The sequence below is a fragment of the Acyrthosiphon pisum genome, chromosome A1, assembly GCF_005508785.2.
Source record: "Acyrthosiphon pisum isolate AL4f chromosome A1, pea_aphid_22Mar2018_4r6ur, whole genome shotgun sequence".
Taxonomy (NCBI): Eukaryota; Metazoa; Arthropoda; class Insecta; order Hemiptera; family Aphididae; genus Acyrthosiphon; species Acyrthosiphon pisum.
The window spans coordinates 76,593,384-76,608,973 of NC_042494.1; the positions used below are offsets into that span (position 1 = coordinate 76,593,384).

Sequence of the window (15,590 nt, forward strand, 5' to 3'; positions counted from 1 at the left end):
TTATAAGGATAAAAATATTTAAAAATATAATTTTTAAGAAATACATTGTTTTACAAGCGACTTGAAACTATGTAAAAAAATATTTTCAAAAAAGTTTACATCTTTTGAAATAATGAGTGTTCAATGATAAAAAAATCACCCGGTATAATGGTATGTATACTGAATATTAAATTATTCAAACAACAACGATATACAACTATTTAAGGTTTTTTATCATTGAGGAGACTTCTCGATCAAAAACCGAATTCCTGCAGAATAGTTGCTGAATGGTTTTATATTTATATATTTTATTTGAACAAAATGTTAAGGGTTTTTTTATAATTAAAGACACTTTTCAATAAAAAACCGAATACCTACAGAAATATAGTTAAAATAAAATATATAGGTACAATGTACATAATATAATAAATTCAATTTAAAAATAACATTTTCGTGAACAAAATATTTCACTGTAATTAAAATGTGAAACGTCCATAAAACACCAGTATTTATTAATAAAATAATTTCAATATCTTTTAAAAAAATGACAATATTTATTTCATATTTTCAATATACGAAAAATAAATGTAATTTCTTTATATTTGTTAGTATTCTTTCTGAACTTTGAGGAAATGAGTGAGAATATCTCAAAAAAAATTTATCAATAAGATTAAATTTCCAATAAACCCGATAGGCTATAAACCTTTTTCTGTTTGTCTGCAGTCTCTAAATGTGTAAACATTAAGAAGTAAAAAATTCTAAAAAAATCTTCTCAAATATATCATTTGAATATATTCTTTGATCTATAGATGTGAAACTTAGGGAATTATAATATATAATAGATATAGGTATTATTTTATTATAAGTATATTCTATTTTGCGTATTTCAACGTAATTAAAAATTGAACACTGTAAAACTACCTCCGTTCACAAAGTAATAAGGATTTTAGTATTTTACTTTGGTGTAACGTTTCAATATACCTAACATTTTTAATTCAGACAATAGTTTGATAATGTTTTATTTTGGTGTACTGTATAGATACATTTAGTTTCAAAGCTAATTGAAGATTGTAACCCAGTTCACTTCAAAGTTTTAAGTTTCTCTACCTATACTACCTACTGTGAATTAAATTAAATTATAATTCAGTTCTTAGGTTTATCTAATGATGGCGGAGACCAGTTACTGACAAGGGTTTAACCCCGTTTAAATTTCTATTGTTAATATATATATTATATATTATTCTAGCATGATATGACAGTAAAATTGTATGAATAGAGGATTATAAATACCTAAGCGAATAATGTGTACAGCCTTACAGGAAAATATTTATTTCTAAAACCAAATAGATATGATATGGTAATATTCAATTTTTGATGAAAAAAAATACTTAATATTTATAAGTAGCTACAATTAGAAGAAAAATTGTCAAAAAAAAAAAATGAATTGCAATTAAAAGCAATTTTTGGACAGTTTAACTTTGAGTATTTATATTAAAAAAATAAAAAATTGTTACAATATAGAATATACTCTTACTCAACGTTTCTGTGTTCTTTTAACTCAAGCGAATTCGTTTAGTGCCAGATAAATGACAAGTCAGCTGTCAGTAATATGTAAATCGTCACGATTATAAGTTTAGAATTACAACAAAAAAACAAAATCGATTTCGCCGTAAACTGAATTTGCTTAAATATTCCTATTTTTTGTATTTATCTTTAGTTTATCCAGATTACTTTGAAAAGTACTGTGAATTTTTTACTTTCGCCCCTCAAAAGTAGGTACCAATTAGATGTAATTTTATTTTAGAATCCTCCTTCAATATTAAAAGCATTTTTCAACTGTAAAAAGTGAGCTCAGAATCTTAAACACTGGACGAAATAGTTTAAATGTAGCTGCGAATGGCCCCTCGCTTTCTCGGAGTGCAGTTTTGACGTGAATATTATTATTATTATTTTTTTTTCATGAATACGACATAAACGCATTTATATTGACCCGGACCGAATCAATCAAAACAAAAAACACAGTCTGCTTTAATATAACAAATATCGTGTACGTTCTCGTCATGGCTTTACGAATCCATTAAAAACCCATTTATCACGAAGCGTCGAAGTGCATATAAATATAAGTGTGGGGACATTCACGGTGTTATACACGTATACTATGTATATATATAATATACATTTGAATGATTCGTCGATATACTTTCACAGTCGATCGGGCCATTGTCACTGAAATCCACAAGTGTTTGCTGCAATTACGGGGTAGTCGCGAAGAGAGATCGAGAGTGCACCAACTGTAGCTTATATATACGTACGTCATTACATTCGTACATACGTTTTTGCGGCGTAGTTTTGAGTGTTCAGCTCATTAATCTTGTTTTGAATACTGACAGCCGACCCGGACCCTGCAGAGTATTAAGGGAGGGCCTCTGCAGTCGAATTTGCACGTATTCCGAAGCACAGAAAAGAGGTTTCGCCCCCTATAACGCCGACGCCCCGTCCCTCGGAAATAAATGACGTTAACCAACAGCGGCGGCCGACTTAAGATGCCGATTTATTGTTATGATAACAATATAATAAATATAATAATATTATACCCTCTCGACGAAATCATTTCATCTGCGCAGCGTTGTAATGTATCGAAAATCCTATAAAAATATTCGCGCAACACCGCAATAATATAATATATAGTACGCGCTGGCTGCAGATGGTGACAAATCATTTGACATTACGCTCTACACGCTTTTTCATTTGTCGTTGCTGTTGTTTTTTCACATACAATTATTTGCCGACGTCGAATAGGGCGTGTAAATGCTTTTAACGAGTCGGTTCGTTTTTGTTTTCATTTTATTTTATTTTCTATATTTCGTCGAGTTCAGCGTTTGTGTCCCTCTCGGTAATTGTAACTAAATGATCAACAAAATGTATATGGAAAAAAAAATATATATATATAATATAATATTATTAATAATAATAACAATAATAATGATGATAAACTGTTGTGTGTTTTTTTCCCTTATCGTTGATTTATAAATCGTGCCGCTACGTATTTTTTACCACTCTCGTGATCTTGCTGCGGGAGAAATTTAACTTAAATAAGTATTGTTGTTTATCGACGCATTCACGACTGCAGCAAACGGAATCGTAAAGAATGAAATCCACGTTGCCATACATCTGCAGGGACATTTCCCCGCGGACTTTTTTTCCGACAATAATACTCATTCATCGGAATTGGTTTTTGATACAAGGGAACCTCGCTCAAAGCGTATCGGAGTGTAATACTATTCACGTCAGTGTTGTGCAACAGTATTATACCTACCAGCCATCATTATAGGGGAGCGGTGCGGCTTAACAGCACAACTACACACGCGGATAAATTGTTTATTTACTATCAATTTTATCGTTGCCTTTATCGCAACACATGTATGTAATCGTGTGTGCAGCTTACTTAAAAGCACGCAAATTCGTGTTTCACAAGTCCATGTGTGGAAAGAGGTGGGGAGGGGGGCTAAAGTAATGCGAGTAAATATTAGAAGTACATTTTTAGGTTGTTCGGACAATCGGACGTGAGAATAGAATCTAGTTTTTTTAATTATTTATAATATACAAAGTGTAAAGTGGCGTATTTAGGTTTTTTGCCATAGGGGAGGAGGGTATAATTTTATTCATTTGCCTTTAAAATTAGAGGCCTCAAGTTAGAACTTCAAAAACTTTTGCATATTATATACAGTCTGTGGGGGGGGGGGGGATTGATCTCCCTCCCATAAATACGTCACTGGAATGGTTCACCAAGAGCATGCTCTCATTTCCGATTTTTCCTTTAATTATGAATTTCATTCAAATCCTGTTTTTGGAATTTTCAATTTTCAAATTAAGTATAAACCTACTTGGTGATACGAACATCTATTTTTCAAATGGGAACTACTTCCTTTTCTACTGTAAATTATTAAGTGGATTATATTTCTGAAAATTTTAATTTAACTAGTCAAAAATTCAAACGGGTAGTTTCTCAATTATTAAAATGTATATATTTAGGATAACAGTCTTAAAATATAAATTACTTATAATATTAAATCTAGTATTTATGATGCTTGGACCAATTAAAAAAAATGTTAAATGTTGATGGATTAATATTAATAACTAACATTTTCAAATCATCATAGCCCCATATCTTCCAAACCCATCGACCATCATCATGGTGGCCTTTTATCGTTAGTAGTTAGTACACAAGTTAAAATATAACTCACAAATTAATACTCCGACATTTAAAAAAAATATATTCCGTTAAATAATTTGCATTAGAGAAAGGGGTGGGACATGACTGTTGAATCACTCTGTGTATTATCTAAATACTAATTGTTTTTATATTTTTAACATAATTCGGACGATACAGAAAAATAGTTATGTTATTATAAAATGATTTATTTTTAAATAGTTAGCTATGTTTATTTAACACTCATATTGTATTCATACTTCGCTATTCTTATAATTTTAGCGTATTCTTCTGCATGAATCAGCGTTTACAAAATGTGTTCACTAAATTACGTTATTTACTTGATAAATATTATCAGGGCAAAAATCACAATCACAGAATAATTATTCTGTGTCACAATCGACCTTTTAATGATCTGTTATTTTCGCGCTGAGTTAACAACAACGGTTGAAAATAATTTATAACAATTGTTTACAAATTTCAGTATTAAAGGCAAATCAAATAATGTAAAAATTATCTACTCCAAACAAAAACAAAAAAAGTCAGCCAGTATATTTATCAGTAGTTACCGATTTCACTGATTTAGAGAATATAATATGTAACTAATAAAAACAACGAATTATTTCCCCTATATATTGTAATCCAATATTTTGTTGTTCGTTATCATATTATATAGCTCCGAGACTCATACAATGATTAAAACTAGATAAATGTTATTATATCTTATTAGTTACCTAGTGCGTATTATAGATTTTTTCGGCATAGAAACTATTTAGTTATAATTAATAAAATAGCGATGATAATTATTAGTTAGTAACAGAAAAGATTGGAACTAGTCAGCTGTGAAGATCCTGTGTTGCACCAGATCCAGATCATAGTATCGCCGCTAGCGTCATAGGCATTAAGATCATTATTTTCAATAGATATTTAATCGAAGATACATACACAATATGTAAATTTATAGTGTTCAAACTGAATTGAGTGAGTAGTAAAATAAATAATATTTATTGATGATAAAATATAAAGATAATGTTCCGAATAGTAAATTCCAAAACAAAACAATTTTCCTTCAACAATTTGAGCTTGAATAAATTAATGTGATGACTTTCAAACGAATGAAAATTATTTTTGTATTGGTACTCCCGTAAAATCTGTTTGAAGTGTGTCTAATGGATTTTATTATAGTTGTGAGTTAAAAGTGAAGAACCAAATTTGTTATGTTAAATAATAGTGAATGAAATCAATAATTACGATTGGTGTTTACCAATAAAAGTCAAACAACTTTATGATTTATATTTTTCTTAATGCAACTGATTTTCTTTTATACTCAAATTTAATATTTTTCTCGAATAAAGATTTTTTCATTCTGTTTGACTGTTTATATGTCATTTTTACAGTGAACATGTTAAAAGTTTATTTAAAATTTCAGAATGATTGAGTTTTCTCTTTTTTTTGCAGATATCCAAAAAATCGTTAAAGACTATAAATGCGTCTGAGTAAACGTTCAACGTTTTTTTTTACTTTGCGTAACAGACAGTCTCAATGAAACAGTCATGATTGTGGTGGGGGCTAAAGGGCGAAAATGAAAGAAAATAAAAATCTACAAGATGTCTCAAAGATTAAATGTTAAGAGGGAGATGATAAAAAAACAAAAATACGTTAAAAATAAATATAAAACGATAAACATTTTTGTAGTTATTATGATACAGAGATGGAAGGGTTTTTATTTTAATATTGTCTTTTATGTCCTAAAGCACATATTTTTTTTTATAATGTCATTCTTTGAGCGGTATTAAAATACTTTAGGCATTACTACGATATAATTAAAACTCCAAACATGGCAGTCACTATCGTTAAGATTTTTTAAAATTTATTTTTACAATATTTTTATGTTTTCAATTTTTCTTGTAATATTATGGTACAACATTATTTGAAAAATGTAACACCGTAAATTCTTAGTTATTAATTTTGATTCTGATACGTCAACAATTCCAGAAACATTGTCCATTGTATAATTTACAGTTGAATAGGGGTGTTCTAATATTTTAAGAACAGAAATTTGTATCTCCACAGGACACTTCTTAAGTAATACAGAAAAATTCAAGAATTTCAAAATATGGCTTAAAGTATAATTAATAATTTAAAAAATAAAATGTTAAGTAACTTCATTATTGAAGATAAGGGGAGGGGGGTGAGCATGCTTAGTACTTGCCGAATCACTCTGTATATATATATGTAAACAATTATTGTTCCCTGGGATTCGATATCTAATTTAAGAGTTTTTGATCGAAATAAAGTTTTAGTTCAATATTTGTTTGTAATTTGTGTACATACGTAACATTGTAACGCAATGGCATACAACAGGAGTTTTCGAATAAAGATTTGCCTCGAAACAGTATGGTCGTTTCGCACTAAAACAAATGGCCTGATGGTGAGGATACCCTGCTGCTTTTATGCGCTGGGCAGTATAGTCGTCGGGGAGATATTATTATAATTGTCACAAAAATATGCAATCTTATTTTATGGGTTTTTTTTTACGTTTTTATTAACGTACATATTATTATTTGCATATTATATAACGCGGAAATGAATAATACTGCAGTGGTCGTGGCTACCCGCGGAAATAAACGGCGTATACTGCGGCTGGTAGATAATATTATACCGGATGATGTCGGTTACGGTGGTATATATTATAAGAATTTCAACCTTGGGATATTCTGGATAACGTCGTGCCGGCCTGGTTCACGAGTGCCTTTCAATTTACATAATATTATTGCAATTCGTACGCGTCGATGACGATACGCGACCTAATGCCAACCACGAGGCTTTATTATGTTTACGAATTATTTAAAACAATATTTTGTAATGCAACGCACGCGTGACCCTTACGACAAATTGTTTGATATACAAAATAAAAACAATTCGATTTACAACAGGCACATTCAAATTTATAAATCGAAATAGGTACATAATAATAATATATATATAGGTATAGTCGTTAAGTCTTTGATGTACTTGTTTATTTTCGTTTAATATCTATGCACAGTGTTCACTACATTGCACACTACTCGAAAGCTGTTCGTTAATGTTGTCGTGATTATATTATTATGGGTATTTGCCAATAAACGAATTTTTTTTTTTTAGTTTCTTTTAGGATGGATATTAATGCCTGAAATCAAAATATTCATAAATCTTTTCGAGGTAATATACCGGCTATTATGGTGGAGCTCGAGGATTAAACATAATATATATTATGTACAATAATACGGTATAATATTATGCACTATTACTATGTATACGTTACAAACAATGAGATTAATTTCATTAATTTGCACAGTACCCATTATGCACCCTTTTTATTTTTTAACATTTCCGTGTATGCATTCAGTTATAATAATATGTAATATATAGGTTCCATATATAATATAGTGATTATTTATGGAATATATATTTATTATTTAGATATTCTACACAGGTACTATAATTATTATTGTATTTTTACTTACATTTATTATGGGTTACTATTTTTTTTTAAAATAATTTATATTAGTAATAATATAAAAGGTATTAATGTTCTTACATCCTGCCAAAATCCCGTATCTGAGACACAGAACATATTATGTAGAGCTTGGCACTTGTAGGCACAACCATTATGTTATGATCAATGTCAAACCACTTAAAGTTTAGTAGTAGTGTTGCCATGGTCCATGATATATAACTATCATAAATAATAAATATACGAAACAATGGAGTAGGTAGGAAGATATTATAGTCTTATCTGTATTGTAGACTGTATTGTACGGTTAGCGACTAAGCGTTGTAGCTAATAGAAAATAATAACTGAAACAATAAAAAACTGGGGAGTTATTCTGCTGTACCTATCTATACTAGATTTCGAGAGTACCTCGTCATTAAAAAGGTCAAAGTTTTTTTACTTTTGACCCTTTGAAGTACAAACTATATACGATCATCTGTCAGAAAACACCCTAAAAAGTTTAGGTTTGTAGATTATTTATTGGTCCTTTAGGTAAAATCTGGCGCATAAAACAAAATATGTTTGAAACACAAATTAATAATTATAGTAAAACCAGTACATTCATCGGAGTGGTCAATGATGATAATATCTACCTACCTATTATTATTAGGAAGTGTCAAGACATTGTTCAAATTTTCGTTAACATATTACCGTTAATAATAATTAAATATTTTAATAGATATAAGATAATTTATATTAAGAGGTCAATGTAATTTTGTAGGTACACAAAAGTACAGTCTACGGAAATAATGATCCTGTTCTGTAGAATCAACAAAATTTGGAAATTGTTTTTAACTAATAGAGGGTAATATTCTGCATAATATAAGAACTTGAATAAATTCATTACCTATTAAAAGAAAAATGGGGGTGAGCATGTTTGGTGAATTTCTCTGTAGAGAGAGAGAGGGGGCCTGGTATGGTGTGGTGGTCGGTCGTGGTCGCTAACGTGAGGAGCAGTTAAGCAGTGTCCAGCGTCGGTGGCTCCCGGATGGGTGACCACCCAGGTTTTTAGCGACGAATCCTCGCCCCACATACACACGTGTTACTCAAATCCAATAGTATAACTCCCCACAAAATGCTAGCGACCATAGCTTTAACTATTCTGAATTGTATTATACGTAATAAACTATACTTTTCACATAGCTATTTATTATTTTTCCAAATTTCAAACTATCAATTTACGTGTTAACGTGACTTGTACGATATTGGTTGGATTGGACGCCTATACCTTAACCTATTCGCGGTTATTACCTATGCTATTTTTCAATGGTTGCTGGGTTTTCTAATACGTCTACAAAACACAATTTTATTAGGTATTATATAATACATGGGTTTACTCTTCGAGGCCAGATTTATTCCCAAAAGCATATAATATAATATGCATTAAGCATTTAATAGCTTTATTATATACCTATCTGTTTTGTGTGTGTATAGATTTAATACAGGTTAATACAGGTATCTACAATAACAAGTATTATGTACGCACATTTTATTTTTAAAACAAATTATTTTATAACTACAATCTAAAGTTTTACTAATTTATTTATTATTTTTATTTACATTCACCTGCAGTGTTCTGCATTGAAATATAATGTAATTAGTACCTCTATATAATTCAATTTAATGCTTTGTGATATTATTGCTATATGTTTTCTTAAGTGTTTCGAAAAAATTAAAGACATTACATTTTAGTACGAGAAAACAGTTTAGAAATTAAACAACAAAACAATTAACTTGTTATTTGTAAGACTAAGAATTTCATAGTCCAATTACCATTGTCTTTAATGGTTTAATATTTTCTTACAGCGTTTTATGCAAATTATGATGTCAGTATATAACTCGAGATTAGAATTAATGTATATATTCAAATTCGTGGTTTATCCGACTCAACAAGATTTTTAAAATGGGTTTTTCCAAAATGTGATCTGTGTTTTGAGTGATTTTTGAGTAATTCAGCTCTCAAATTGTATACTGTTAAATATAAATATGAACTTTTACATTTCAAGTGTACTAAAATAATGATAACTACAACTTATAAATAAATACGTTAATAAGAAAATGCTGCAGTAAAATGTATATTATAGCCAAGGCATGTTATTTATTATTACGTACGTAGCGTACAGGTGGAAAGAGGCGTAAGATGGTTGTTTGCAAAGAAAAATATATAAGGACTGTAATGTGAATGTATGGAAAAGTTAGATAAGTGATGGCGATGTGGTTTGACGAAAGAGGATTATTTTGAAAAGAATAAATGTATAAGTAAAACGAACAATATAGAATAGGTATATATAAAGCTATGAACGTAAAGAGTAAAGTTGGTGAACGAAAAAATTGGATAACTCCGTATAACGATTAAAGGAATACATTTATAACCGTGCAGCATACGATATACAGTGAAAACCACTTTATATCACTTTTTAGTTTTTAATTTTTAAAATAAATTAGAGCGACGCATCACAATTCAAAAAAAAAAAAAATGCAAAAAAGTTTTTCTCAATTAAAAAGAAAAATATATGAATTTCATATTTTTTCCTAAGGTACCAACTACTAGTTCACATTTGCTTCAAGAAATCGCCCTCAAAATTAAAGACGGATGCAAATATTTTACTCCAAAACGTGATGACTGACAAAAAAAACACTCATAATTTGTAAAACCAATATGTAGGTATTATACATTCCGCACTCCACTTAGGTATAGACTCTAAATTAATTAAATTGTTGACTGTTGTTAGTTTTTGTTTTAGATTCATTTTTAAATTTAAAGGGTAACCGGATTTCACACTAAATGTGTTTTGCAAACACTACGCATTGTGAATTAGCGAGAAAACATGAAATATGTTCGTATATAACGTAATTTGATGGATGTATAAGGTGTGTGTGGAGTCTGATTACCTCCGACTTGTTGGATATATACTAAGTTTATTATTTATTGCGATAAAATTGGTTGGAAAATGTTAGTAACATTTGAAGTTATATATAACGAAGTTGGTCTAGCAGAGTACACATGCGACAAACGTGATTTTCTATGATCCGAAAAAATAAATAAATATTCGATTCGAAAAGATAAATGCGACATGCGTTCTCCAAGTGAAACTTCAATCTTCAAAACTTTAGTATTATTATTATTTCAATACAGATATAGCCACGCTATACATGTCTGCAGGGTTAAATTTAAGATGAAATCTTGGGACGTGTCAGGGCTGCAGGGCTGCAGAGTACGAGTAGAATGTCCGCAATACGTAAAATATAATATAATTTATAAAATATAAACGTACAATAAATAATAAGAATGCGTGAAACTACGGTCTACAATGTAAATACATTTTATTTCAAGTATCCCAGACTTGAAGTTTGAGAAAGATATTGTATGGATAGAAAAATAAACTTCAAGTCGAGAATCTATAGATAGGTACGGTTTTAAAAAAGAAGCTTATCTAAAATTGAAATATCACGCATTTTAAATCAATTTATGACCTGGGACATGGACCTCTAAAATAAAAATATTAAGATCTTGTTAGTTGTCACATACTATACTTTTAGCAAGGTAAATCAAACTGTCAGAACTTGTAATACGCGTCGATAGTGACTCTAAAAAAATATAGACTTGTCATTAGAATAATAGGTGAACTTTATCTATGTTTTATCAAAGGTTTATTTTGCTACCCTATTATAATATTATTCATCTATATAAACTACCTTTATTCTCATCATGAAATCAGTTTTGTTTTTTTTTTCAAAATTAAAACAGTACGTCAAAGACTTATATAATATTATGAGGCATAACAGATTAAATATTAAAATGTTTAAAAGTTTTTAAATAAATTTAGTTATGCAAAAATAAAAAGCTTGGTAATGGCACGGGCGTGGAAAGAATAAAATAAAAATGTTTTTCTAAAACGTAGTCAAATAACACCTTTATATAGTTTCTTTATTTAATCAAGATTTCCTATACTAAATCCATATAAAATATTATAAGAGCTATTACTACGTATATTATTTCATACGCTGTCATTTCATTTAATATTTTTAATTTATCGCGTAAATAGTGCGTATGCTTGTTAAAATTAATAATTTCAGTGCGGTTCAATACATTTGATTGATTTTACAATAATGGGTTTTTTTTAGTATGTCTGTTAAGACTTTTCAAGTAGAAAGAGTGTTTCTAAAGTTTCATAATATATATTATAGTCCTACATTGATTGGAAATCCTACACAAATAGTAGGTATAGGTACTTTGAAGAGGTAATTATTGTAATTTTCTTGTGGTTTATCAGTAAACTGCGAAAAACTACCGTAAAACCACCGATGCACATTATTTGTCTAGGTGTTCCAAGATTCATGATGGATATTTTATATTTTTACTTTAGGAATATTTATGGATAAAACATAATTTTTAGCATAATATTATATTGAGTATTTTTTATTCTACAGGGTGATTCACCAAGCAGGCTCACCCCCATTTTTCTCTAACAATGAATTTATTCAAATACTGATTTTACATAAATATTCTCATAAATAATATTTTTAAATTCTTGAATTTTTTTGTACTACTTAAAGAATGTCCTGTGGCAATACAAACTTCTGTTTTTCAAATGAGAACCCCCTTTTTACTGTAAGTTATTAAGTGGATCATTTTTTTGAAAATGTTAATGTACCTAATTAAAAATTAAAATGAGTAGTTTCTTAGTTATCAAAATGTTTGTATGAAGAATAATAGTTCTTAATGTTAAAAATGGTTCTACATAAATATAAAATATACGTAAAACTGGATCTAGTATTTATTATATTTTTTACAAATTATTAATATTGATGGGTTAATATTAATGACTACAATTTTCAAATCACTATAGCCCCATATCTTATAAACCCATTACCTTTTATCCTTTGATCTAATACAAAGTTGAATAATTCAAAAACTACCCGTATACGAATTTTGATTCTGATATACTTAAAAAATTTCAGAAAAATTATCCACTGTATAATTTTCAGTTGATAAGGAGTGTTCTCATTTGAAAAATAGAAGTATGTATTTCCACAGGATATTCCTTAAGTAGTATCAAAAATCTCAAGAATTTGAAAATAAGGTCTTAAAGTATATTTGAAAATTCAAAAAACCAGATTTTGAAAAACCCTGTATATGGATTTTTTAAAGCTTAAATATTTTCGTATTTCAGTATTTGACTGATTTTAATATTATATAAGATATACGTAATATATTAATTTCAAAGACATGTAAACTACCAAATAGTTAACTATAGCATATTACTGGATTACTATAAAATATTTTAAACATTTTGACAAACAGTTTATTTATGTAATTGCTATTAAAATGTGCAAAAGCATTAGTGAGGTAAGCTCAGGCGAGATTTTTTTTTATTAAAAATGTAAGATAAAAATATAAAATAAATACAAAATTGATTTTTTCCCAGGTTAATTAATGACGAACAGCGCTTAACGACTAATCCTCGGCGTACCTATATAATTATATCCTGTACGTATTTTCTATTTATTTAATTAAAATATAAATACTATACTTTATCAGTACTTTATCCAAGCAATAGTAGATACATTTAGTAGATTATGTCATATTTCCGAGTGATGACAATAGAATAGTATTATGTAAAACAATGAATTATTGTGTACTATATAGATTAAAAAATAATTACGCCTATAATAATAGAAACAAAACGATCATGATCGATTATATTGCAATATAATATGATTAAATTAATATTTTTCGTTGTTTTAAACTGTTTTAATAATTTTTATATATATACTTACCGGCTAGTTCTAAATTTTTACTTAAATCAAATTAATATATAGTTTTAATATTCAAAAGCTATTCAACGCACAATGCAAGGGGCTTGGTGTGGCCCGGTGGCTAGCCTCAGTCACTAACGTGTTCGGAGGTCAGGCATCATCTGGAGTCGCTAGTTCCCGGATAGGTTTTTAGTGCCACGAATCCTCGCCCTACATACACATGTTTCCCATCGTATGTTTCCTAAACTAACCATAATTCTCCTACAAAATGTTTATGACTATAGTTGACGATGTTTAAGAAAAATAATAAAAAAGAAACAACAATACAAATTTAAATCCTGTCTAGTGTTATGAGCACATATTATGTAAAAATGCACTATTTAAAGTATATACCTGCAGTAACATTACAATAGACGATGTTACGACATGTTGTCACGTATGTTGGTCACCTTTGTGTTAATAATTCGCAATTTTATTAAAGTCGTCATACGTGATGATACAAATGTATTATTAGTCTAACTGCATAAATTATATAAATTATCATTGAAAAATTTAACAGTAATCACTCACTTCGATGGCGATCTCAAAATCTTTCTTGTCGATAGTGCCGCTGGAGTTGACGTCTGAAACACATAAAAAATAACAGTTAATAATCGTCCAATTACATCGGGCAAGTGTTTGACAGTTATACGATAGCCCATAGACGTCATAATGAAAGATGACGATGGAGAAAGATTTCCAATGTCGGGCATCGCATTTTGGAACAGCTGGAGGACACGACAGCTAGTGTATGCTTGGAAAAAATAACCATGGACATTATAGAAAAACGATTTTATGCTTTTTTTGTCGAGATATTTAACATTTTTACTGTCGATAGACATTTTTAATTTTCAATGTTTTATCATAATACTATATTATAATCCACTCTGCAAGGCATTAAAAAAAAAAATTTGAATAGGTATACCAAGTGAGAATCGGATGTATGTCAAATTTATAATTCCCTATTTCAATAACTTCAAAGTTGGTATAATTAAAATCATACTATATGGGTATAGGCTATCGTTACTTGATAACTATAATACCAATACGTAATCCACCAGGTTGATTGAAACTAAATACTATTATCAATGGCTAATGTAAGTTTAATTAAATGTAATACTACCGCTATCACAGTAAATATAATAATATATACAAACATATTATAATATGTATTGATATCACGTGATAAATTGTGTCTGCTAAACGAAATATCAGTGGAAGCATTAATTTGGCATTAATTTGGCATAAATTATATGATATCAAGAAGGAAATAATACCTAAAAGTGACAATTATGAGCAAACTTGAAAATTTAATTTCTGAGTGAAACGATGAATGTATTTATTTTTGTGTCCGTCATCACCTTTTAGGACAGTAAAAGTGCTTGGATTTTCTTCAACAGTACTTTTTCTGATAGGCAAGTGAATCTAGTTGGTACTTTAGGGGATCAAAAGTAAAAATTTCCCAGAAGATTTCAAATGCGACGTGAAAAACAAAAGAAAAATTAAGGAAAAACGGGAATTTTTACACAAAATCTGTTTTCGAGAAAATCGATTTTGGTTTTTGGTACAACTCTAAAACGAATGACTGTAGGTGCATACAATTTTAACTGAACGTTTATGTTTGCATTTTCTATACACCATAACATTTTTCAAATATTTTGATTTATTTTGAGCTGTTTACGGACATTTTCAGTTTCCATTTTTTAAAATTTTTTTTCTATAAATATCAATAAAATTTTATTTGTTGGTTAAAAAAGCTTGAAAATTTAATAGAAGGTTCCTATTATATTGTTTCAAAGGCAGATGAAAAGAATTAAAAATCCATAGTCACAGTTTTTTTTTTATTAGCATTTAAAGTTCAAAAATTGACAAAATATGTAAAAATCACGAAAATTAGCAAATTATTTTGAGTTAAGAATTCGTAAAAATTTTTCTTTTTAAATCTAAGATTTGAAAATGTAATATAAGATTCCTCATAAGTTTGTCTACCATTTAAAAAAAAAAATGTTTACAAGCAAGTCAAATAACATTTTTATGAGTGTTTGAAATTCGTATTTTTACAACATT

The 15,590-nt window shown here is 28.9% G+C and overlaps 1 protein-coding gene across 2 annotated transcripts in view; it reads right to left on the reverse strand.

Moving 5' to 3' along the window:
- Positions 1-15,590, reverse strand: part of LOC100161375 (calexcitin-2) — a 99,569-nt gene that overhangs the window by 18,847 nt on the left and 65,132 nt on the right. For both annotated transcript variants that reach the window (XM_029487553.1, XM_001950669.5), the window contains one exon: positions 14,055-14,107. In XM_029487553.1, the coding sequence (XP_029343413.1) occupies positions 14,055-14,107 (53 nt within the window). The remainder of the gene's footprint in view (positions 1-14,054; positions 14,108-15,590) is intronic.